The sequence below is a fragment of the Osmerus mordax genome, chromosome 11, assembly GCF_038355195.1.
Source record: "Osmerus mordax isolate fOsmMor3 chromosome 11, fOsmMor3.pri, whole genome shotgun sequence".
NCBI classification, from domain to species: domain Eukaryota; kingdom Metazoa; phylum Chordata; class Actinopteri; order Osmeriformes; family Osmeridae; genus Osmerus; species Osmerus mordax.
The window spans coordinates 6,575,920-6,599,595 of NC_090060.1; the positions used below are offsets into that span (position 1 = coordinate 6,575,920).

At 47.6% G+C, this 23,676-nt stretch overlaps 4 protein-coding genes across 5 annotated transcripts; 3 read left to right on the forward strand and 1 right to left on the reverse strand.

Moving 5' to 3' along the window:
- Positions 1 to 830: 830 nt before the first annotated feature.
- bloc1s3 (biogenesis of lysosomal organelles complex-1, subunit 3) lies at positions 831 to 2,054 on the reverse strand. The gene has a single exon (XM_067246682.1). The coding sequence runs from the start codon at positions 1,901 to 1,903 to the stop codon at positions 1,310 to 1,312; it is 594 nt and encodes a 197-aa protein (XP_067102783.1). The 5' UTR covers positions 1,904 to 2,054; the 3' UTR covers positions 831 to 1,309.
- Positions 2,055 to 2,316: 262 nt separating this feature from the next.
- On the forward strand, positions 2,317 to 5,233 carry si:ch211-116o3.5 (uncharacterized protein LOC325902 homolog). Its single transcript, XM_067246775.1, has 4 exons — positions 2,317 to 2,479; positions 3,017 to 3,553; positions 3,640 to 3,972; positions 4,220 to 5,233. The coding sequence occupies exons 2-4, from the start codon at positions 3,127 to 3,129 to the stop codon at positions 4,843 to 4,845; spliced, it is 1,386 nt and encodes a 461-aa protein (XP_067102876.1). The 5' UTR covers positions 2,317 to 2,479; positions 3,017 to 3,126; the 3' UTR covers positions 4,846 to 5,233.
- A 129-nt stretch (positions 5,234 to 5,362) lies between these two features.
- On the forward strand, positions 5,363 to 10,090 carry trappc6bl (trafficking protein particle complex subunit 6B, like). The gene is made up of 7 exons (XM_067246971.1): positions 5,363 to 5,417; positions 5,671 to 5,753; positions 5,844 to 5,914; positions 6,128 to 6,245; positions 6,356 to 6,439; positions 6,776 to 6,869; positions 7,748 to 10,090. Exons 2-7 carry the CDS (start codon positions 5,673 to 5,675, stop codon positions 7,777 to 7,779), a joined length of 480 nt encoding a protein of 159 aa, XP_067103072.1. The 5' UTR covers positions 5,363 to 5,417; positions 5,671 to 5,672; the 3' UTR covers positions 7,780 to 10,090.
- A 9,549-nt stretch (positions 10,091 to 19,639) lies between these two features.
- On the forward strand, positions 19,640 to 23,300 carry zgc:114130 (uncharacterized protein LOC570332 homolog). 2 transcript variants are annotated; one of them, XM_067246552.1, is made up of 2 exons: positions 19,640 to 19,766; positions 21,093 to 23,300. In XM_067246552.1, exons 1-2 carry the CDS (start codon positions 19,713 to 19,715, stop codon positions 22,206 to 22,208), a joined length of 1,170 nt encoding a protein of 389 aa, XP_067102653.1. In that variant the 5' UTR covers positions 19,640 to 19,712; the 3' UTR covers positions 22,209 to 23,300. The 2 variants fall into 2 exon arrangements, with proteins under 2 accessions (XP_067102653.1, XP_067102654.1); XM_067246553.1 differs by having other exon boundaries at positions 21,096 to 23,300.
- Positions 23,301 to 23,676: the final 376 nt, after the last annotated feature.

A 23,676-nucleotide genomic window follows, 5' to 3' on the forward strand; every position in this document is an offset into this window, starting at 1 on the left:
CTCTGACCTGCCGTATAGCGGGAGAAACCGCCCACACGCCCTAACCTTCTCCATTAACCCTTCTGTCCAGCTGGAAGCAGCTGTTAGAGCCTTGTCTAATGACATCATTTAGAGCTGGTGTCTTGACACGTCAAAACACATTTTCAATCGGGCCAAATGCCAATAGCTGTATGTGCAGTTAGCATTTCACCTCCCACCCTTTCTGACAGTTTGGGGCGCATCCAGAAAAACAGTTGTTTTAGGCAACCATGACACATAAATGGTACTGAACTGACCATGATACAACATGTATTGTTGTGATTCTGATTCAGATGGGGAGGCTGGCTGGGAGGCGCCTCTGTGGTGTACAGGAGCTAAGGTGACCTCCAGTATGACCTTTGGATGACCCCTGAGGAACACTCACCTTTACACATCCTTTCCTGAAAGTCCAGCAGAACAAACTTATATTCTTGTCTGAATTATACTAAAACCCTTTATATGTATATCTTTATATTATATATTGAAAGCATGCAGTGTTTCCCCTAACATTATATTAGGGGGGTGCCCCGCCCCCCCCCAACGCCCCCCCGGAAGGTCAAGTTAATAAAAATAAATACAAATCTTTTTATATATATATATATATATATATATATATATATATATATATATAGCGCCCCATCACAACATAAGTCATTTAAGGTTACCTTTCCTATAAAACAGGTCTATAGCTTGCTCTTTTATTAAACAAACTAAATGGCCTTATGTTATTTATCTTATTTACACAACGGCATGTCATATCTGTCTCTACATGGTTGCCGTTGCCGCCCGGCAAAGCTGTAAACCTAGGGGAAAGAAGCATGATATTTACTGTCAAATCATTTATGTATCTTGCAGAGAGTAATTAATCAGATTTCTTTGTTGTCATTCCCCTTCACGTCTCTGGTAATTGCAACAATCTGGAAATACTCACCAACTGCTAAAATCCATCTTAATAGAATATTATTTTATTAAATGCTATTTAGACTGTATTTGTATAAGCTCAATGTTGTTAACACATGGCAAACCATTTCAATCTTGACAATTCTGTACCTTCACTAACCCTCAGGCCTATGCTACTGTAACAGGCATCATATCACATGCATTATTTCATTAGGCCACTAGGAGGGGCTGTTAGCTACAGGTATGCATTAATTCTGAAGGTGAAGCGACATCAATCTCGTCCTATCCTGTCTTCACTTGTTGAACTGTGAACGCAGTATTACAGTTAAGATTGTCGTACTTGTGCTGAATTCGCATCATTGCCATTGGGTAGAAAATCCTATCCTTCACCTCACTGACCAGGCAGACTCTCGGTACTGGGTATAGTAATATCTGGCAACAGGTGACAGCTGGTGATTATGTCAATTTTCTCTGAGACGGATTTGAGGTCCTCGAGGATTAGCCGGATGCTGTGAGAAGCGTTGATGATGCCGCTCTGCGAGTTGTTCAGGTGACCGGTGGCCACGCGGATCTCTTTGGTGGCATTACCGTAGACCTGTCGGAGGGTCTGGGTCACGTCGGTGCACAGACGCCCGTTACTCTCCAGTAGTTTCTGTTGCAGAAGGGTATTGAACTGTTCAGTAGGCTCGGGCCTAGAAACCGGGCGGTCCTCCAACACCGATGGAATGTCTGGGTTGTCTCTGATCACAATGAGCGGAGGCAGCTCCTTAGACAGTGTCCGCGCGTTCTCCGAACTGGAGGCGATAACAAATTTCCGTGCTTTCTCAACCTCTTCTTCGCTGTCGGTCTCTGAGGCCTCGCCGGGAACCTTAACCCCGGCTGCGGCCGCGGAGGGAGGGGAGAGGGAGGTGATGTACACCTCGTCGTCCGAGTCTGTCTCTGAAGCCTCTCCTTGCACCACTATCTGGTATTTGTTGCTCGCCATTTTACTTAGAACACTACACACAACGAGAGAACACAAGTATAACTATTGTAATGTCCCAATGCTAAAATGAATTGAAAATGATTACAAAGAGGATACGGACATTTGATCAGAAACTGACATGCCTTCACATTTAACCAGTCACGAGCAGGAAGTAACGCCGAATGTAAAGAAAAGACCAATCGAATGTGGAATCGGAGGACATGTGACGTTGGGAATGTCAACAAGCCCCAATCACATGACAGGAACACGCACGCCGGGGTGCTTCTTTGACGCAGCCCCGTGCGCTGCGTAGAACACTAAAACATCCAACTGAATGTTGAGGGGATGGGGTTGTATCTGTTGCAGACAGTATGCACGCTTGTTGTTACAGTGTTGAAAATGATGAAGCAAGCTCTACCGTATGCTGTTAGACATGGTCGCAGACTTCCATACACCACCGAAAGGCGTACGTTTGCTACCTCGTCTCGACATCAGGCACCCGTGATGGCTACCGCAGTCACTGTGCATCGACCACTGGACCTTTCCTAGCTAGCGTCACCGGTCATTCTGGCTGCCAGCTTGGTCCGCTTCTGTGTGGTACGGCACACATTTTTCATCCACTGGTTTGTATTGTGAGGATGTCAGTTTACTGTAGAAAGGAAAACTTGTGATTAGGATGTTTGCAAACTAAACGTTTCAAGGCAATGTGTTTCAGTGCAGGCAGCTATTTCGTGTATCATGTTAGTGAAATTGACGTGGGAGATTCACTGATTTGTCTTATTTTTTTTCACTTTGAAAGGGCTTGCTGACACTTTTAGTTGTATTCTTAGGAGCGCGTTCCAACAAATTATTCGAATATTATGCTAATGAATTATCCGCTTGTCGCTTGCTGTCATTCTCGTTTTTCTCTCCAGATGTTATTGCACACAGTTTATCGTATAGAAAGATTTAAAAGCATAAGTAAAGACCTAATTTTCTAGCATAATTAAAAAATAACACGTTTAGTTTTAAAATCCCTTACAATACCTATTCTACTAATTCCATACCATGGGAAAAAAAAATATTTTATATAAATCCTAAGTTTTTAGCCCCCTCACATTTTAAATGTACATGTTTTAACTCTTAACCCCGAAGCCTTGGAGCCATAGGAGCCCAGGTGGGCCCAGTCCCCCAGGGCAGAAAACAGGAGGCCAGGCGTGGAGAGACCAGGAGGGGGAGACCAGGGGTAAATCCGGCAGACAACCATGGAGCTGAGAGAGAAGAAGCCCAACAAATGGTGGACGGAGTCAGACACGTTTGCCATGCTGAATCTGATCCAACAGCTGGACCTTGTTCACGAGCTTGACAAGAAACGCCAGCGCAACTACTCTCACTTCCGGCGTCTCCGTAGCAACCTGGCCAGGCGGGACATCATGTTCACTGTCAACCAGATACGCAACCGCTGGAAGAGCCTCAAGCACAAGTACCGCAAGATCAAGATGGCGGGCTATCGATCACCAGCGGCGAGGCTGGCCGCCATAGAGTCCTTTCGCTACTTCCGGCTGTTGGACCGCATGCTTGCCCGGAAGCCTCGTACATCTGGCCCTGACCTAGAAACAGGCTCAACAGAGGGGCACACTGGGGTGGAGAGGACCCCCTCAGACCTGGAGGACCCTACTGATGATGGAACAGGTAGGTTAGATCTCACTTTGTTCCCTTCTCTCCTCTTTTCCTCAGTCCCCTCCCCTCCTCACCACCCTCCTCTCCTCCTTTCCTAGGTGACTACATGCCTTCCTGGCAGAGCTCCATGGCTCCTCCACTAGAGGGCGACAGCGACAACCCCAGGGCCAGTCCTGATGAGTGCCAGGCCAGCCCCGGGGCACCAGCCTGGGGGCTACACCCTCCAGAAGAGGCCTGGGGGGGCCCTGGCCAGCAGAGCCCCAGCCTTGGAGTCCCTCGCTGGGAAGAGCATGGCTCTGACGAGGTGATGACCCTGGGGGAGTCCGGGGAGTATCTGTATCCAGTGAAGACAGAGCCACAGACTCCCCCCTGCTTGGCTGGAGGGGAACTGGGCAGTGAGCATGCTAGCTTCAGCCCAGGCATGCCTGCTGGTAAGTGGGTTTTGATGACAGATGCTGTTTTTAAAAACACAATTCTCAATGGGACTATACCGATTTTGAAATCCCCAACGCTGATCTATCAATTGAACATGCACCGTAAAATATTCATGTATTTGTTTAGCAGACGCTTTCATCCAAAGCAACATACTTGGTAGGGATTTAAACCAGCAACCTCTTTATCTCCTGTCAAATGCTCTACCACTGAGCTATGCCTGTTCGCCAACTAATTTCTTCTCAGGCACTTGTGAGGACAGCCCCAGTCTGGTGCTGCAGCAGCTGAGCATGTTGAACCAGCAGGTGGCGCTACAGCGAGCGGAGCAGCGGGCCTTCCACTGCAGCCTGCTGGGTCTACTGGACCGCCAGACACACCTTCTGGAGCAGCTGTCTAACAACACGACACAGGCCTCCAAACGCTGCCCTGACAGCTACACCCACCAGTCACCCAGCGACTCCACCCACCAGTCACCCAGCAGCCCTATCAAACCAGACCCTGACAGGAATGACTCCTCCAGCAAACAAGCCTTTCCATCCCGGCAGGCCATAACGACCTCGTTCTTGCAGAATGACCCCCCAAATAAACAGATGGACCTTTTGGGGCAGGCTGAGCCTATGTTACAGACAGACCCATCCACCATGGTGCTGCAGGTCCACAGCGCCTTGGTCCAGATCCTAAGAGGGGTGGAGCAGGTCCAGACCCAGAGACAGCAGCCCTGCTCATGCAAGACCTCTCCGTCACAGCCCCCCTCCCTGGTTCCTTCCCCCTCCCAGCCTTCTTCACAGCCCACATCCCCCTCCAAGCCTCCCTCAGAAACCCCTGCCCCACCTCCCCCCTGCAAGACCTCACCCTCCAAGCCTCCCTCCTGACAGACTTCCCCCTTCCCAGAGCCTCGATAGACCAGCTGTCTGATTGGTGTTTAAGGAACCAGTTACAGATACAACAGAGCCCTCCTGCCCTCTGGTGGTGGGAGGACTGAACTGACACCAGAGACCCATCCAAGGACTGTGTATGAGCTGGGGAGACCTCAACACCCCTTCCAGCTGTTGTAATAATGTCATTAGTCAATAGACCTTTGTTTTGTTGGCTATTTGCTGGTTTGCTGATGGACTGGTTGTGTGGCGCTGGTCAGTGAGTGTAACGCTGTTATGTCATGGACTAATAAAGCACATGGAATATGTAGGCTTTAATAGAATGAGCCACCGGCTTGATTGTGATTGTACTACAGAATAACCTTATATATGGTCTGACGTGAAAATATTTATTTGCATTTTGGAATTAAAAATGATGAAAAACGTGTTTTTGGAAGTGTCATGTTTGCATGTCAGTGAAATACGACTACGACATTCGACAGCGCTCAGACGACGGTCCTAGAGGCTTCCGTATTCCGGAAGTAGTTTACATTGACGATTTGTGTCCCCCCAAAAATATTTATAGACAGGTAACTACTTTTATATAATTTTCCAAACATTTGTGTTTTCACATTTCTGAAATAATTTCGTTGAGAAAGAAACATTGCGATAAGAGCCAAGCCGTAGCTAACCTGGATGCATGCATATGAACCGACGTCAGCTAACTACGTCGTTAGCTTGATAGCCTTTACTGACTTTTTCATGTTGTTCGACCCTTATCAGAAGGTTTGTTAGAGAAACGATTACGTTTATAACGGTTAGAAACGTATTTTATCTTTGCAGATATGGCGGATGACGCCCTGTTTGAGTTTCTCCATATGGAGATGGTGTCCCTTGTTTACAAAGACCACGCTTCCATGAACAAGGTAGCTAGCAAGCTTGGCAGTTTGCTACCGAATCACAATATTGTCTCATCATGACATGCTGATATGACCGTTTTTCCTTTCTCTTCACAGCAGGACCGGGCGACTTGTGTCTCTACCCTAGAAGGAATGGGATTCAGAGTTGGACAAGGCCTGATAGAGAGGTGGGCATAACGTTAGATATTATACCGTACGAGCCTGAACATAGACTACAAGTTATAAGGTTATGGTTAAACCCATAACTATACATAATTTGTAACTATAACTAATCAGAATCTTCCGTTGAAACTCGGACCAACAGAGCAATCAAAAAAACTTTGGATCTACAGACACAGCTTACAACCTGTGGACTAACTGGTTGAACTTACTCATGTCAGGTTCACCAAAGATTCCCCTAGCTTCAAGGATGACCTGGACGTGATGAAGTTCATCTGTAAAGACTTCTGGATCAATGTCTTCAGAAAACAGGTGGACAACCTCAGGACCAACCACCAGGTGAGCTTGGCACACAGGAAGTAGCGCCCACAATCTCAGAAATACTACATTTCCCATGATGCACAATCTGTTCTTTCTGTTCTTCATGACTGTTGTTGTTTCCCCTCCAGGGAACATATGTTCTCCAGGACAACAAGTTTGCTCTGCTGACTCAGTTCTCCAGTGGAAAACAGTATCTTGAGGATGCTCCCAAGGTAACACTGCATTCTGCAGGTTCTCTAACCCAGGTTCTCTAACACAGGTTCTCCAACACAGGTTCTCCTACTGTACACAGGTTCTCTTTAGGATCTCTATAACAGGTGCCCAAACATTAGACCTGAAGGTCCCCTGTGAACACACACACACACACAAACCAACAGAAAAAACTCAAACATGTTGGGCTGTGTGATCAGTTGTGGTCACATCTATGTTGCTACAGTTACACGGCTGGAGGGGAATGAGGTGATCTGTAGGTTGATTTGTTGTTTATTGTGGTATTGTTGTGTGTTATGTGATCCACCGGCCTGTGTGTGTGTGTGTGTGTTCCCCAGTACCTGGCGTACTCATGTGGTCTGGTGAGAGGAGCACTGTCTAACCTGGGCATGGACAGTGTGGTCACAGCAGAGGTCTCCCTCATGCCCTCATGTGAGTCCAACACCGCTGGGAATTCAGAGCTCTGTCTATTTGTCTGGTTGTTTCTGTCTATCTGTTTGGTTGTGTCTGTCTATTTGTCTGGTTGTGTCTGTCTATCTGTTTGGTTGTGTCTGTCTATTTGTCTGGTTGTTTCTGTCTGGTTGTGTCTGTCTATCTGTTTGGTTGTGTCTGTCTATTTGTCTGGTTGTTTCTGTCTGGTTGTGTCTGTCTATCTGTTTGGTTGTGTCTGTCTATTTGTCTGGTTGTGTCTGTCTATCTGTTTGGTTGTGTCTGTCTATTTGTCTGGTTGTGTCTGTCTGTCTATCTGTTTGGTTGTGTCTGTCTATCTGTTTGGTTGTGTCTGTCTATCTGTCTGGTTGTGTCTGTCTATTTGTCTGGTTGTGTCTGTCTATCTGTCTGGTTGTGTCTGTCTATCTGTTTGGTTGTGTCTGTCTATCTGTTTGGTTGTGTCTGTCTATCTGTTTGGTTGTGTCTGTCTATTTGTCTGGTTGTGTCTGTCTATCTGTTTGGTTGTGTCTGTCTATCTGTCTGGTTGTGTCTGTCTATCTGTTTGGTTGTGTCTGTCTATCTGTTTGGTTGTGTCTGTCTATCTGTCTGGTTGTGTCTGTCTATCTGTCTGGTTGTGTCTGTCTATCTGTTTGGTTGTGTCTGTCTATCTGTTTGGTTGTGTCTGTCTATCTGTCTGGTTGTGTCTGTCTATCTGTCTGGTTGTGTCTGTCTATATGTTTGCCAGTACCCACGTGTTCCTGTCTATTACTGCATGTCTGTCTGTATGTCTGGTTGTGCAATGTTTGACAGGCCTGTCTGTCTGTACCTTCCTAAATCCAACCTCTTATTCTAAACACCACTCCATACTTTGTCCCTCATAGGTAAATTTCAGGTGGTAATCCAGAAAATCTGACCCATGATAACCTATTCTGGACCTGGTCAGGCCTTCTCCCAAAACTTGACAAAGAAGAACAACTTCATAATGTGAATGTTAACCTGTAGCCTGTTGAGGGTTACGCACACTTAGAAAGATAAACACACACACACACATCCAGAAGGGTTTACTACATGTTATTTTTGTACACAGATGTTTATTTATTGTCCTTTGTCAACGATTGATTCTAAAGCGATATTTACGGTTAACTTTTCTTTAATAGAATTCCTAAAGCAGCCAGTAGATAGTCTTTATAGTTTTTCATCCACAAATCACTGCCATCTCCTGTCTTAATTTCCGATTTGTAATTATTATTTGTGTTAAAAATCTTTTCATTGTCTCTCTCCATCCACTAAGAATGAGTTTACAATTTCCCTTCTTAAAATGTTTACTTTTAATAATGTGTCTTTGTGTTCTCCGTTGTTCTCCCCTGTAGATGTAGTTCCCTTTCTTACCACTAGAGGTCAGCCTCTGCTAGATTTACTCTGCAGTCTGCCTTGAGAGTGTGTGGTAGGAGCCAGTAATATATTCATGCAAGAATATATTTTACATGAACAAAGCAATCAATCTGCGTTAGTACGCATCAAAAGCAATAGACCGACATCATAGACCAGGTTCACCATATTGTACAGATGTTTAGCAGCGGTTAACTCAAGGTCTGGAAAGTGGATGATATTGATGGATAAAACACAATCCTCAGTCAGAATTTGGATGACCAGCGACCGTGAAAAAATAGTTCTCCCTCAGGAACGCTTTAAAATTGAACCAGATGTCACTAATAGATGGTTCTATACATCACAGTGCGAGAGTCGAGGGACATGACTGATAGAGTATCTGGAGTTTATTTTGGTATGCTGATGGAGTCAAGTACAGATTCATGACCGCGTCTGTAAACCTGTCAGTTTGAGCCTCTGCTTGCTTCTATCACACGTTCCCTCGTGTTCTCTAGACCTCGCTACTCACAGATGTGTGCAGAGGGAGTGTGTGTGTGTGTGTGTGTGTCTCAGACAGTCTGTAGAGGGAGTGTGTGTGTCTCAGACAGTCTGTAGAGGGAGTGTGTGTGTGTGTGTGTGTCTCAGACAGTCTGTAGAGGGAGCGTGTGTGTGTGTGTCTCAGACAGTCTGTAGAGGGAGTGTGTGTGTGTGTGTGTGTGTGTCTCAGACAGTCTGTAGAGGGAGTGTGTGTGTGTGTGTCTCAGACAGTCTGTAGAGGGAGTGTGTGTGTGTGTGTGTCTCAGACAGTCTGTAGAGGGAGTGTGTGTGTGTGGCTAACAGTGTGTAGAGGGAGAGGGGTGTGTATGTTTGCAAGTAAAAGGGAAAAGAAAGCTGTCCCAGATATGTCTTGCCTTGAAATATAGGCCTCTTGCTGAACTGACATGTGACTTGGAACCCTCTACAAAAGTTCTGTTCTGCAGCTTTGCCCTGGATCTTTGAGCTTGAATTCAGAGCAGGTTAGTTTAAAATGACCTCCCCTTCGACTTTCAAGCGAAGGCATTCAGAGGAAGGATGTCAATTCTGTTACTCTCACATCTCCTGAGAGTTTATTGTGAATCTGAATCTCCCAACTCTTACCTACTTATAAAAATGATCTTCCAAGCATTGCCAACAAGGTCCACAACCCAGCTGGACGGATTCTACCTTCCAGAGGACAGAAGCCAGCGCTGGTGTCCTGCAGCAGGGCTGCACAATGGAGACCAGAGTGGAGCACAGGGGCCTGGGGGGAGCCTTTCACCAGCTCTCTTTGTGGAGAACTTTCAAACGCTCCTTCTCTCAATCTGGGGCCAGGCTGCGTTATTGTAAACATCCTCCACTGCTCGCTCGCTCTTTCGTTCTTTCTTTTTTCTTTTCCCTCTCATTCATTTCTCTGTGTTGAGAAGCAGGACTGTGAGGTGCTTTTATGGAGGCTCTCCCAAACACCACCATCTGTGCTGTGGAGATTTCCTTCCTCAATGTGGTTCCCTCGCCCGCCCGCCCTCTTTCTCTCACTCTTTCCCTCCCTCCGTTGTTAATCTCCTTTCTATGTCTGTTACGTTTCCATCATTATCGTCATGCTGTTAGTTCCCTTTTCAGTAAAGCGCGTAAAAACTACTATGCAAGTTTTGTAACCAAATAAGTCCTAATTTTGTAGTCAAATCACATGTACAGCATCGGTGTCACCGCAAATATAAAAGGAATGCTTTTCTGAATCACATTTTCTTTAGCTTTTATTTGAGATCACTCACAAAAGTCTTCATGATATTGGTTCCATTCAAAGGATCTTTGACAAGTTGTACAGCATTACAAATAAAGCAGTGTGTATTTGTGATCGTGTCTAATGGGTCATTTGAACCTGGTGCAGGGGCTTCTGGGAGAAATCCAACACAGAGAGTGAATGAACATCCCAAGAACGGGGTGGATGCCCTCACATTTACACAACAAAGTCTGCTACACAGACAAAATGATGTGTGAGATGACCCCTCCACCTATAAAGTGTCTCCTGATAGGACTGGGGGTGGGGAGAGACGGGGGGGGAGGGGCCGGATGGAAGACAGGCAGAGGAGAAGAAGCTGTAGATGGAGGGGACTCATGTGAATGGCAGAGGAAGAGGGAGAAGGGGGAGGAGAGAGGAGCCGTGGATGGATGGATAGATGGGTGAATGGGGGGTGACCAGGGGAGGGAGGGAGGGAGGGAGGGAGGGAGGGAGGGAGGGAGGGAGGGAGGGAGGGAGGGAGGGAGGGAGGGAGGGAGGGAGGGAGGGAGGGACAGCTGCTGGCCTGCATAGCGCAGCATGGTCCTGTGTTTCCGGCGCTGCCTGCATCACAATTTCACCCATAAACTTAGAAGAGGAGAGAGAGGACTTATTACAAAACAATAACCCCGTTAACCCCCCTCCCCCCCACACAGACACACACACCACCCAGCAGCAGACCCAGTGGGTGGAATGAACCCACCTCCCTCCACTTATTCTCTTCATCCTTCTCTTATTTTCTTTTCAGTGCACCACACACACATACACACAGGAGATTTCATCTTGGGATGGGAGTAGGAGCCTCAGTTCCACTCTGCAGCTGGGGATTGAATGAGGGAACACAGAGCTGCTCACACAAAAGCTGACCCTACACACACACACATGCACACGCTTACACACACTGACACTGCACACACTCAAACACAAACCCGCGTTTACACACACAGACACACGCAGTGCTCGTATGGTGCTGGGCTTTACTGATTTGTGTTGCTGTCACTGATTCCCTCCAGAACTCACTCTCGCTGATGGAAAGAAGGAGAGGAGGAGAGAAGGCTATTTTCTGGCTCATACCCCTCGTAATTACGCTCTCATTCCCTTGTCTCACACACCATGTGTTTGTGTGTGTGTATGTGGGTGTGTGTGTGTGTGGGGGTGTTTATTGGCCTGTCACTGTCTCTGCTTTACCTCCTGCTCTGTGACATGTGACATAAGGCCTCTCCAGACCAGGTTTAGAGTTTTCTAACTAGACAAACATACACACACAAACACGCTAATACACACACACCCACAAACATCCCTGTTTCCACTTGTCCCTGCTATAACTCTACCCTAGTTTTCAAGCCAGGGACTGAAAGAGGAGGAGTAGGAGGGAGGTGAGGGAGGGACGGAAGGGGATGAAGTGATGGTTAGGGAGGGTGAGGGGCTCCTGCAGGAGTAAAAAGTGGGTGATTGAGAATGAGGGAGAATAAGGGAGAGGGAACGAGGTGGGGTGAGGGGGGAGGGGGTTGAAAAAGGGAGGGTGAGGGTCTCCTGCCGATTGCTTCTTTGCGGCTCAGTCAGAGGAAATCTGGCTACAATACCAGAACGCCTGAACGGCGCTTTCCTCTCTTTCTCTGCCGCTTCTGAAAGGATTACCTTTTTTGTCTCTCTTTTTTTTAGGGGGGCCTGTTGCTAATCACTTCCCTCAGAGGGAGACCCAGCCTGATTAAAAGAGGGGGGGGGGGGGGTATCAAGGGGAAGTTGGGTCTTTGAGGGGGGGGGGGAGACAGAGGCCTACCTGAGCCCCCTGCCTGGATAGGAGGAGCCAGTGTAACACTTGACTAATCAAAGGCTTCTAAGGACAGAGAGTCTCTCTCTCTCTGCCAGGTCACTACTGTTAGAGACCTGGCCTTCTGACTGGAGCTGAGGCTCGCACTGTCAACGAGGATCAGGAAAAGATCCACGCCGATGATGAAGTGACCCGCCGGACACATCTGCTTCTCGTTGCGTTCGTAAAACATTGTAAACCTCGAAGCGTCACACTTTGTTGTGGGAGTTAAGGCCCAGTCTTGGAAAAACAGATGGTTTGAAAGCTGTACTTTCTTCCGTTTTGGCATTAGCCAACTAATCTGAGCCCTCACAACAAATCTGGATAATCACACAAACATTCAAAGTGTGGTCTCACACACACAGTCTTGGCACACACACAAACACACTGTGGTCACATGTGCTGAGCTTGGGATTGTTTAGGTTTTACCACGAGTTGAAATGCTAACATCAGATATTAGCTCTACCTCGGCCTTAGTTTAGCATCACAAAGCAGTTTCAACTCCAGGATCATAAACACCCAGATAACAGTACTCAGTTCAGTATTTGTTTTTGTTTGGTATGTTTATGGTCTGTTAAACTCTATCTCTTTTATTTGGATGGTCTGTTTGGGGTTAGGAGAGAGTCTGGGGTGAACGTGAGGGGACTGGAGTTCCGACCAAACTGGGTTGAGACAGGAAGGAAAGAACACTGTTCTCTCAAATCACTATAAGTGCTTCTTTCCTAAAATTACTAAAGTTCACACACACACATCTGACAATGGAGCCAGAGTTATACAGGTATGGACGTTTAGGGTTTCACTAAGCTCAAGGCTAAGTTAATGGATTGTTCTGGTGAACCAGACAGAGTAGCACCCTTATTTTCCCTGAATCAGGGACAAAGCCCATGGTGCCACAGGCTGTATAGGTGTGTCCTTCTACCTGGAAACGTGCCAGGGTCCACCTGTGGAAAGGTGTGTCCGTTTGACAGATATAAGATTAGAATGGCCATTTGGAAAGCAGGAGGACACTAGCCTACAGCAGAGGGCTTTGTTCTCAAGGCGAGACACAGACATCTCAAAATGGTGGTTGGTTACACAGACAGAGAGAGAAAGATAGAGGTTTGGTTTCTTTACCTAAACACAACTTTGTGGGTTTGTGACTTTCTGTATCCCAGAGAGGACTTTATCAGGTTTTGATGACTCCCTTGCCCAATCAAACTACCTCACCACAATTCAAACTTTGATTATTTATATGAATATACGTAGATACCTCAAGATTTAGTTGGACTTAAGTTACAAAACCTGTCAGAATCTACAACAACGACAAACTGCAGCAGTGCATTCAGCTATCTTCTCCAACAGTTCTCAAGCGGCTGCTCGCTTCGCCAGCAGACTAAGACAACAACACACTCTCTCTTCGCTATCCTCCCCTCCGCTGTCCTCCGCTCCTCCTCCCAGGGTGGAGCTGGTGTCGTACGGAGGGTCTTGTCCTCCCTGGCTTTGGGCAGGCCTGCAGTCCATCCTGTCTCCCATCCTCCGTGTTTACCAAATGACATGTCCCAGCAAGGCTAATCTGGCTATTGGTGCTCAGTCAACCTCACACAAGCTTTCACAGCTGACTCACCCTATGTCACTGCTGCCAAGGAACCAATGGGCTCCCTGCTGAAGAATCACCCCCTTTGTCCTGCTCCTCACCCCTCACCCCTCTCTAAACCCACTCGCTCTCTCTCTCTCCACTATCTATCTCCCTCCTCCTCCTCTCTCCCTCTTTCTCTCCTTTTGCCTGCTGACTGGTTACAGAGCGTTTGTGTGGCTGACTCCCTCTGACTCATCCTGTGTCCCCTCGTCCCCTTTTCACTGGTCTGCCTGACCCAGTTATCCCTCCTCCTCATCCCTCCCTCCCTCCCAACCCAACCCCCCCCCCCCCCCCTCTCCACTTCTCCGATGTGTGGACGTTTAATTGAATCCACACAGGTCCGCTGTTCTGAAGAGAGGAATTGCTGGGGGGAGGGGGGTTAGTGGAAGGGTCATGTCGGGAGGTCAGAGGGCAGGTGGTGACCCCTGACCTCTGTGTGGTACCTGCTGGGCTGGCCCTGTGGGGGGGTCAGGAGAGGGCTGGATGAATCCAGTGTAGCTTGTCCAAATGAGACCCAGCTGGAAAGGAGAGAACTGGGACTGTGCAGAAGAGATGGATGAAAGTAGAGGGAAAAGATTGGGGGAGGGAGCGCGTATGAGGGATGTTTGTTTCTAACCTTTCCCCGTTCTCCCCCCCGCTCCTCCTCCTCTTCTACCTCTCAACTTCTGTCCTCCACTGCTCCTCCAAGCCCTCGTGATCCAGTCACCAGTTTATTGTTTGAGAATCCTTCAATAAGACAGCAGGCGAGGAGAGAAAGGGGGAAAAGGAGATGGTAGAACCTTCTAGGAAGGAGGGAAGAGAAAAGAGTGATGTTTCAATCTTAAAGTCATGAGTTTAAAGAGCCGTTTGGCCCGTTACCATGGTGAGCCACAGTCAGGAGTGACATTGACGCCTGATATGAATTAGCATACCCATACAATCATAACATTCCATTGGCAGATGCAGGTTATGAATTTGCATTTCTATACATTGAACATTCCATTCCAATGGCAGAACATCATGCATTCCGTTAAACTGACTGACATCGCAATAGGCTTGCAGTCAAGCCTAGTTCACACGTTGAATTGTGAACCTTAAGGGTAACAATCAATAGTAGTGATGCGGTCTAAACCTTTGTGGGCTAAACCTTTGTTATTGTGTATGTGGCTATTTGGCTTCAGAAGGTTGCTAGAAGCTTCACTTTTAGCAAATGTATGTGCTGTAGATTGAATCTGAAATAGTTAAATTTGCAATTTGTGTCCATTACTCTATAACCAATGGCCCATAGTGACCAATTGAATGAATACATCGGAAATCTTTTATTTACAGAAGTGTTACAGAATATGCTTGCTATATGCACTCATACAGTATGTGCGTGTACATATATATATATACAGTATGCACACACTGTATATGAAGATATATATACATTGTACTACTGAATATATGTATCTGAATATGCTATTAAACCCTAACCATTTTACTAAGGTTTGTGATGACAGACATAAGATCACAGGACATTCAGCCAAGCACGACCGGGCAGCCGCCTGCTCTGTGGGTCCACACACCGCTTCTACATGTAGTTCATCCACTGCTACTTCCTATCTGTCTCTCTACCAGGCCAGGCCAGCTTGACCCCCCCCATCACCCTCCCCCTCCCCCCGTCCTGTCTCCCTGGTGGGGGGGGGGGGGGGTCGTCCTGCCTTGTTCACTAGGAGCAGATGTTTAGCAGCCTCCAAATAACTCCAGGCCCTCTGAAATAACCCCCCCCCCCCCCTCCCTTCAGCCGTTTCAATAGGGTTTTATACTGAGGGCCTTGTTTTCTATACCCCCACCCTGCCCCCCACCCTGCCCCCCTTCTCCCTGGGTGAGCAGAGCAGCACAGGGCCCAAGGGCCCGCATGTGTTTCTGACATTACTGAATGTCTGCTTATGATGCGGGTGTCTGTATGTGAGAGAAAAAAGGACAGAGAGACAGAGAGAGGAAGAGAGAGCCAGAGAGAGGGAGAGAGAGCCAGAGAGAGGAAGAGAGAGCCAGAGAGAGGGAGATAAGGTTAGTTAAAGGGTCCGTTAGCTTAGCCACTGTCCTGAAGCATAGAGGGGTCTTGTTACCTGAAGTGTAAACATACTGCTTGACCATGAGATCAGGTATCTATACACACACACACACACACACATAGCCTGGGGCGTGAGGGTGTGTTTACCTGTCGTTGTGCCTTGATAGAGTGAATTCACCCCCTTTAGGAAAATAGATTGTTTTGGCTTGTTTGAGTATGTCTCTGTGTGAGTGGATGTGTCTGAGCGGGTGTGTGTGAGCGTGTGTGTCTGAGCGTGTGTGTCTGAGCGTGTGTGTCTGAGCGTGTGTGTCTGAGCGTGTGTGTGTGAGCGTGTGTGTCTGAGCGGGTGTGTGTGAGCGTGTGTGTCTGAGCGTGTGTGTCTGAGCGTGTGTGTGTGTGTCTGATTCCCCTGAGGTGAATCCTGCTGGTGGGGTGTCCTCCTCCTCACCTGTTAAAGACATGTCAACAGATAAGCTGCGTGGAGAGCAAACACAAACATAGACACACACACTTACACAACCATTCACACACACTTATGCACAAACACAAGACTCAAACACATACTCTCACACACAAGCACACACATGTCCATGATGATTAAACAATCCAGACTCCCTGCTGGTTAACTACTGTCCCTGCACCAACGTAATCGTAGCACGCATGCACGACACACACTTATCTGGAGAGTCATCCCTGGAGAAGCATGCTTCATTCCTACAGCCTACTAAAGAAGCATGCTTCATTCCTACAGCCTACTGGAGAAGCATGCTTCATTCCTACAGCCTACTGGAGAAGCATGTTTCATTCCTACAGCCTACTGGAGAAGCATGCTTCATTCCTACAGCCTACTGGAGAAGCATGTTTCATTCCTACAGCCTACTGGAGAAGCATGCTTCATTCCTACAGCCTACTGGAGAAGCATGCTTCATTCCTACAGCCTACTGGAGAAGCATGCTTCATTCCTACAGCCTACTAGAGAAGCATGTTTCATTCCTACAGCCTACTGGAGAAGCATGCTTCATTCCTACAGCCTACTGGAGAAGCATGCAGCCTACTGGAGAAGCATGCTGAACTAATATTTTCACTAGACACCCCATACCATCAACAGAGGGTGTTAACAAAAGGTTTGGTTTTAATCTCAGGGTGAAGAACTGGGTTACTTTTGATATGCTTTGCACCTGTACATATAGCATTAGCATGACAAAGCTAACGGAAGCTACAATGACTGGCCTGAAAGAGAGGTTTGAGACACTGGCTGAGGAGCTACTTTTCATCTGCTCTGACTGACTGTCGACCACATCAATGCAGGACCGTTCCTATACAGCTTTGTATAGGAACGAGTGTATGTGTTATGTGTGTGTGTGCTTGCGAATGTGTGTGTGCATGCGTGCATGTGGACGCTTAGGTGCATGTGTATGATTTATTTTTGGAGGCGTGGTTTGGCAGGACACCATGCATTGTAGGCAGGATAGGAGCTTCTTCATACATTCCCACACAGAGGAACATGCGTGCGCACACACACACCCCCTGTGTGTTGGCATGAGTGATGAAGGGAGGTGGAGAGGTCTGGAGAGGTCTGGGGTGTGTGGACGGGGGTGTGAGGGCAAGGGGGGGTCTGGAGGGGGGCAGGGGGGGGGGGGGGTGGTTGGAGGAGTGCCTCCTGACACTGTTGTGATTAAGGATTAGAAAGGGGGGGGCGCACGGATAGCCCTCTCTCTTTTCTCCTGCCTAAACAATCACCCTCCCCCCTTTTCTTCCACCCTCCATTCCCCTCCTCCCCAAAGCCCTTCCCCCGGCCTCTCGGAGTCTCCACTCCCCCCCCCCCCACACTCCTCAACGGGGGGGGGGGGGGGGAGGCATTGTTAGCCAGCCTTAAAACTCCTACTCATTATGCTCTAAAGCCCCCATTACCCCAGCTGAGAACTCCTCTGCTCCACCCCCCCCCCCCCCCCACCAACCCCCCTTCTCATCACCCTTTCCCCTCCACCTCTTCCTCCACTCCTCCTCCACCCCTCTTTCTCTCAGCCCCCCTCCCTCCTAACCACACAAACCCCCTCCCTCTGGCTCCCCCCAGTTTGCAGGCTCTGTGACGTTAAACACTGACAAGCCTAATGCTCACCTCAACAGTACTCTAAACAAACCCTAAACAAACTCCCAGATGCCTGTTTACCCCACTAATGGCTTGTACTGAGGACCAACAGGTTTAGGAGTTTGGGGGGGGAGGTCCGAGTATAACGAAACAGAACCAGAGTTCTAACCACACTAACCGTATGTCATTTACACTAAATGCTGTCCTTCCTATAACCACTGGGGAGAGAAACCTCTAGGTTGTTCCACTGAGCAATATTTTGACGCTATGTTGTAGAAATGATTATCCTATGTTTTAAACTGATTAACTTTACTCATCTAATCCGGAAGTTTTTTTTTCTGTATCCCCTTTTAAAGAGACAGACGAACTGCTTAATTAAACATTGTCTTTATGTGAACATGCTTTCAAGAACCCTTCTGGTGACCTCTGCCCTGTCCACAGGACAGTTCATGACATCATCGTGTTCTGAGAGGCCGTGCAGACCGCAGACGGGGCCCAACCCAAACAGTCACCGGCTCTGGGCCTTTGTTCCTGTCTGAAGTTATGTTTCTGAAGGAGTTGGCTGAAGGATGAGGCTGAAAGAGCTAAAGAGTTTGGCCATAAGACCCTCCAGTCAGCCTGCTCTCGGGCTCCAGAGGGCCCTGGACTCCGCCTCCCTGCCCTTCAGGAGGACTGATGGGCTGGCATGGGGAGACGCCAGCCCTCCCCCACCCTGGCTCTCAGCTCCCCCTTCCAACAAAGGAGAGAAGCTTGTTAGAGTGGGGCTTCATAGTGAAGGACCCCCTCTCTATAGAGCTGGTCACAGCTGGGGTTCTATCACGATTAGGAAACCAGAAATAACCAAATGTTTCTTCATACTTGTTTTACAGTTGCTATAAAACCAGTGGTTGGCATCAGGAAACCGCCTGTCTAGCATCTCCTTCCCCTCACCGTTAACCCACCAACAGCCTCTGTTCACACAATGCCAGTCCTGGTGGTGGCTCCAACCAGTCCTCTGCCCTGTATTTAAATCTCCAGCACAGTTATCTTCAACTCAATTCGCTGTGTTAATCCCAACGGAAATTCAACCCCGGCCATAACCATGTTGTTATAGACTAATCTCGGCCCTGGGTTTCCAAAATGTCTGATTGGTGAGAGTATAGGGCCGTGTTATCGCTAGCATGCTGTCCTCTTGTCTCGTCTCACCTCACACACCCCTGTTCTGTTTTGTCTTGTCACCTCCTCACTTCTGGACTTTCATGTCTCAAGTCTTCACAGGGGAAGCTTCAACACCTCTCATATCAAAGGCCTTTCCCGAAGCTTACTGTCTCCTGTCTGCAGTGCAGCAGTGACAGGGGAGCTGGCTATCCTAGGGGTGTCACTCATTTGCGAAAGGCCTAATGTTTTTATGTGATGAATTTAACTTGTAACTTAACTACTCTTGGTAAATGTAGCCTTTGAGTTGGCTAGTCTCATGCAATCATGGATGGGTCTATATAGCCTTCACGCACACTCACTGTCTGGCGTGGCCTCATCTCTCTAGTGAAGAAGCTCTGACTTTCGTCGGGTTCGATAATATTGAATGAACACGTGTAACAAGCCTCAAGTATGTTGTATGTGATTTTTTTGTCTTTGCGATTTGATTTTGCTACATTTGATTTTTTCAAATAAACTAGGCCTTCCACTACACAATTTCGCCACCATCCTTAGAAATACTGTGACAGAAAGCGCAATTTGTGCTCGTGGCAGACTCGTGGGGGTGGATGCAACTGTAGCAATTTGTCACGGGGCAGTTTTGTGGGGTAAAAAGTTAGGCTATCTCAAACGTTTCTTGGTCTCTATTATTAAACACGATAGAACGAAGTTGTTTTGGCATTCGCAACTTCCGTGTGCGATTAACTTACTTAGAAACACGAGAACAAAACAAGTAACATCACTCTTTCTGCATTAGGCATGTTTGTGGGCGGGATAAATAGAAAAGAGAGATGCAGAGGCGTGGTCATCTCGTACAGTGGTGGCATTAAAACCACGTGTACCCACACACAGGGAAAAATTCGCAGACAACTTTGGAAACTTATACCATCCGAAGCAAGCTTTCTAGACAGTCTACCAACTTAAACCGTCGCTTCAGAGGGGATCTAAGATTCGGTTAGCGGACATGCCGTTGTATGCACTCAATCAGTTTCTTGATTTGGAAGAGGTTATGTGCAAGGTAATTTGTTGTTTATCACTACTTAAACGAAGCTAGTAACGTCAGCGCGTGCTTGGGAATGTGGATGCAGTTAGATAGCTGCAGCTAGCTAGCAAATGCCAGCTTCTTCACACATGTTGCATGCATGCACAGAATATGGCTATACATTATCTTGCATTGGCTTTACCTTGATTTCATATTTAGGATTATGCACATTCAATCGGTGTGTACGTATATTAAACATAGCTCCACCGTGGGCATGTTTGTATAAATAATGCTTCCTCAGATGGAAAGGCAACCATCGTTAGTGCGGTCTCTTGTGCACGAGGAAAGTTAGTTTTTAGTAACGTCCGTTCTCTCAACTGTGAGATTGGCTAATATCAGCTTGCTGCTTGTGTGTAAACTAGTAACACAGAACAAAAAAAACTGCATAAGCAGAGCTAACACAACTTCCGTGATCATACATTCATACTTTTCACGCTGCACAGAACACTTGTTGCATTTGGCAAGGTCATGCAGTGTCTACCAACGCAATAGGAAGCTACGTATCTCTGACAACTAACTGCTACACCCGTCGTGTTCATTGTATAAATTAATTATTTTTACATCTACTGTTTTGGAACTTTTTTGTGCACTTTTCGAATGGTCACCCTGATACGGATTCAAAACATATCTCTTAACCAGCTATCGAGTGCAAGTATAATACCCGATTAAGCGCTGCCATTGTAGTTGCTTTTTTGTTATTCGTGCACTGTAGAGGCACATCTAGCCAGCTAATTTGCAAAACGGTATTTAAAATGAGCTGAGCAAACACCTTTTGGTCGAGCACGCTTCAAAAGTCAACAGGTAGTCTGGCAATATACACAAGCTAACGACCTAGAAAAAGTAGCGCTAAGTGTGTAGTGACAATTTAGACTTTTTTTAGCCACTAAAAAGCAAACGTTATTTTATTTTTTTAAACATCTTGGAAATCTTTACTTTGGAATAAGGTAACATTAAAATAGCTACTCAATGGTAAGATTAACTTGAAATTGCATTGGAGCGCTGTTTAACTAACCACGTCAAACATTGATTGCCTTGTTTAGATAAGAGGATCAGATGTTGACCACCACGAGTGCAATGCATCTTACGTTACTCCACAGTACGATCGCCTAGCATAGTCCTTACGTTGAGGTTGCCTGATACGTCCTAGGTAATATCTGGGTAGTGAAGATGTTTAGAATGTGTGTAGCATTCTGCCATGCTATGTTTAGTTAGTTATTATTTGCTGTAGGTGGATGAATGTTATGTTGGGAAGAGATGAAAAGCCCATCACTGTGAGCAAATACTGATGTTTCTCTCTTATAGCAGCTGCTCAGTCTGGATCTGAGGGAAACCACCGGACCCCCAGGCCTACCCCAGAGGCCCATAGGCTACAAGAAACCCAGCGCTCCCTGCTCCCTGTCCTCCCTCTCCTCCTCCAGCTCTCCTCTGTGCCCTGACCCACCCCAGCCTGCAGCCCTGGCCTCCAGCCACTGGGGGCAGCCCTTTGAGCGCTGTAACAGAATGTCTTTATGGGCGGAGCGATCTGTCAGCATGGTGGAGACCGGTTCCAGCAGTCTGGGTTGGGCTTCCTCTCCCGGCGAGCCCAAACAGCCGGCATCTCTCAGCCCTTCTCCTCTCTCCTCCTCCTCCACCCTCCTCACCTCCCCCACATCCTCCTCTTCCTCCTCCATCTCCTCGCGCTACAAGACCGAACTGTGCCGCACCTTTGCCGAGAGCGGAATCTGCAAGTATGGGCCTAAGTGCCAGTTTGCCCACGGGCAAGATGAGCTGCGGGATTTGAACCGGCACCCCAAGTACAAGACGGAGCCGTGCCGCACCTTCCACACCATCGGCTTCTGCCCCTACGGCATCCGCTGTCACTTTGTCCACAACAACGAGGACGACCTGGGGCCCCCTGGCCGCCCGGGGCCTGCCCGCACTCACAGACCCCCTGTCTTCAGGCACAGCTTCAGCTTTGCCGGCTTTCCCTCGGCCCCCGCCCTGGAGCCATCCTCCCTGCCCTCCCCGTTCCTCCGCACCCCCTCCGCCTCCCCCCCGGCTGCCGACATCACAGACCTGCTGTCGCATGCCTTCCAAGAGGAGGACTGCGTGTTCGAGCCCGCCCCAACCTACCCCAACGCCCAGGCCCGAGATCCCCGGTCTCAATTTCTCCCCTCGCCCGACTCTGCGTGCAGCCTGTCCCCTGGGACCTGTCTCCTGGAGCAGAGCCCCCCCGTGGGGCCCACCCTGGGGGTCCGCAGCCTGTCCTACACCTCCCTGTCTGACCAGGAGGGGGCGTGTAGCTCGGCCAGCAGCATGACCGGCTCGGATTCTTCCGGAACAGACTCCAGCGGCCGCCGCCTGCCCATCTTCAGCCAGCTCTCTGTCCTTGACGACGGCTTCGTTAGCGACGCCTGCAGCGCCAGTTTCTTCCTGTAGGGTGCGGGGCGTATTGCCACCCATCCCCTTCTGGCCAACACTGGTCTGCTGGTGAAATAGTTTTAAAGAGACAGTGACTATATACCTACTGTGTAGTATTGTATTGTACAGGCAGATGCTTGGGACAGATTCACCACAACAAATGACGCTGCTGAGGGTGCTACTCATCAATTGAAACAGTGACGGAACCTTCCAGAATGTCTCGTAATGTAGATGCCAAAGACTTGTGTCTGCCTGGTGGTCAGCTTTTCCACAAGACGGTGGGGAGACATTAATATGGTATTTTTTTCCTAATATATATATTTTTTACATGAGCTGGGGGAAAGTTCTGTTTTCCACTCCAGTAGTAATTACCTTCCTGACTTCAGAAAGGTATACCTTTTTTTTTCTTCTTCAAACTCACGTGTGTTTTAAATGAACTCCTGTGCCCGTGAGCTGTTAGGCAGGTTCATTTCATTGTTCCAAGTTTCATCAACCCACAGTCGGTTCTATTTTAGATCAAAAGCTTGAATCGGTTTCCTGACTTGGCGAGTGCAGCTGGTGAGAATGGATCAGAGTTTTCACCCATGTTGTTGGTTTCCTGGTCTTTGCCAAATCAGTTTGACTTTTGCTAAATGCAAAAGCTCCGAAGACAGACAGGGGGGTAGACAGGGGGTTTGGATGGACCTCTCAGGCGTGTGCGCGCTTTTTTCTAACCTTTTCTGTTGTGATGAGCAGACCTGGGTGTGTTCTGTAGGATCAGCCGAGCTCTGCATCTCTCCTGTCTGCTTCATCAGACAACATGACCAGCCTGTAGCCTGCGTGACCAGAAGGGTTCTGTATGTTGTAGACCTCCCTGAGTTTCCTCAGGAGCCTAGTGGATAGTGTGTCTGACATTGTGGTAGCTGGTTTTCGCGAGGGTCTTTCACATCCTATTTAAATGCCTTTTCGACCAACTTGTTTCCAGCATGTTTAGAGTTAAAGCAGAATCTTTAGTAAATTAATTTATTTTTAATGTATTTATAGAGATACTTTTTGAGTTTTTTCTGTATTAAGTTTAATATATTGTTGGGGTTTTTTGTACTTGAAATAAAATGTTCTTTTTTTAAAAAGATGGTGGTTGTTCGTAATAAAAAGATGCGCTTCAGACGTTCTTAGTGGTGTAATATGTTCCTAAAATAAACAAGCTTATTATTGGCACATCATACACATGTATAACTAGTCATATAGAATGCTCAGTAATCACCAGATTAATCTTCTAAATCTCTGGTGTCCTTTGCTACCCCCAGAAGAGTGTTTGTGACTATGTAAAGAGTTAGTGTGTGTGTGGGAGTAGCCTTGCAGATCAGATTTCATATGGAGATAAGATGGCTTTTGTTTCTTCCCTAATCTCTCCTCCTGGGTCTCTCTCTCCTTCCTGCTGAGAGAGAAGGCCTTCACACCCAAGCAGTATCCTCGCAAAACAAATTGTAGCTGTACTGCCCCGATT

Excerpts from the sequence above, each read along its gene's own strand:
- bloc1s3 (XM_067246682.1), bottom strand. The coding sequence starts at position 1,903 with ATGGCGAGCAACAAATACCAGATAGTGGTGCAAGGAGAGGCTTCAGAG.
- si:ch211-116o3.5 (XM_067246775.1), top strand. The coding sequence starts at position 3,127 with ATGGAGCTGAGAGAGAAGAAGCCCAACAAATGGTGGACGGAGTCAGAC. Across the intron at positions 3,554-3,639 it reads CCCTACTGATGATGGAACAG|GTGACTACATGCCTTCCTGG; the intron begins GTAGGTTAGATC and ends CTCCTTTCCTAG. Across the intron at positions 3,973-4,219 it reads CAGCCCAGGCATGCCTGCTG|GCACTTGTGAGGACAGCCCC; the intron begins GTAAGTGGGTTT and ends ATTTCTTCTCAG.
- trappc6bl (XM_067246971.1), top strand. The coding sequence starts at position 5,673 with ATGGCGGATGACGCCCTGTTTGAGTTTCTCCATATGGAGATGGTGTCC. Across the intron at positions 5,915-6,127 it reads GGACAAGGCCTGATAGAGAG|GTTCACCAAAGATTCCCCTA; the intron begins GTGGGCATAACG and ends TACTCATGTCAG. Across the intron at positions 6,870-7,747 it reads GGTCTCCCTCATGCCCTCAT|GTAAATTTCAGGTGGTAATC; the intron begins GTGAGTCCAACA and ends TGTCCCTCATAG.
- zgc:114130 (XM_067246552.1), top strand. The coding sequence starts at position 19,713 with ATGCCGTTGTATGCACTCAATCAGTTTCTTGATTTGGAAGAGGTTATG. Across the intron at positions 19,767-21,092 it reads TGGAAGAGGTTATGTGCAAG|CAGCTGCTCAGTCTGGATCT; the intron begins GTAATTTGTTGT and ends TCTCTCTTATAG.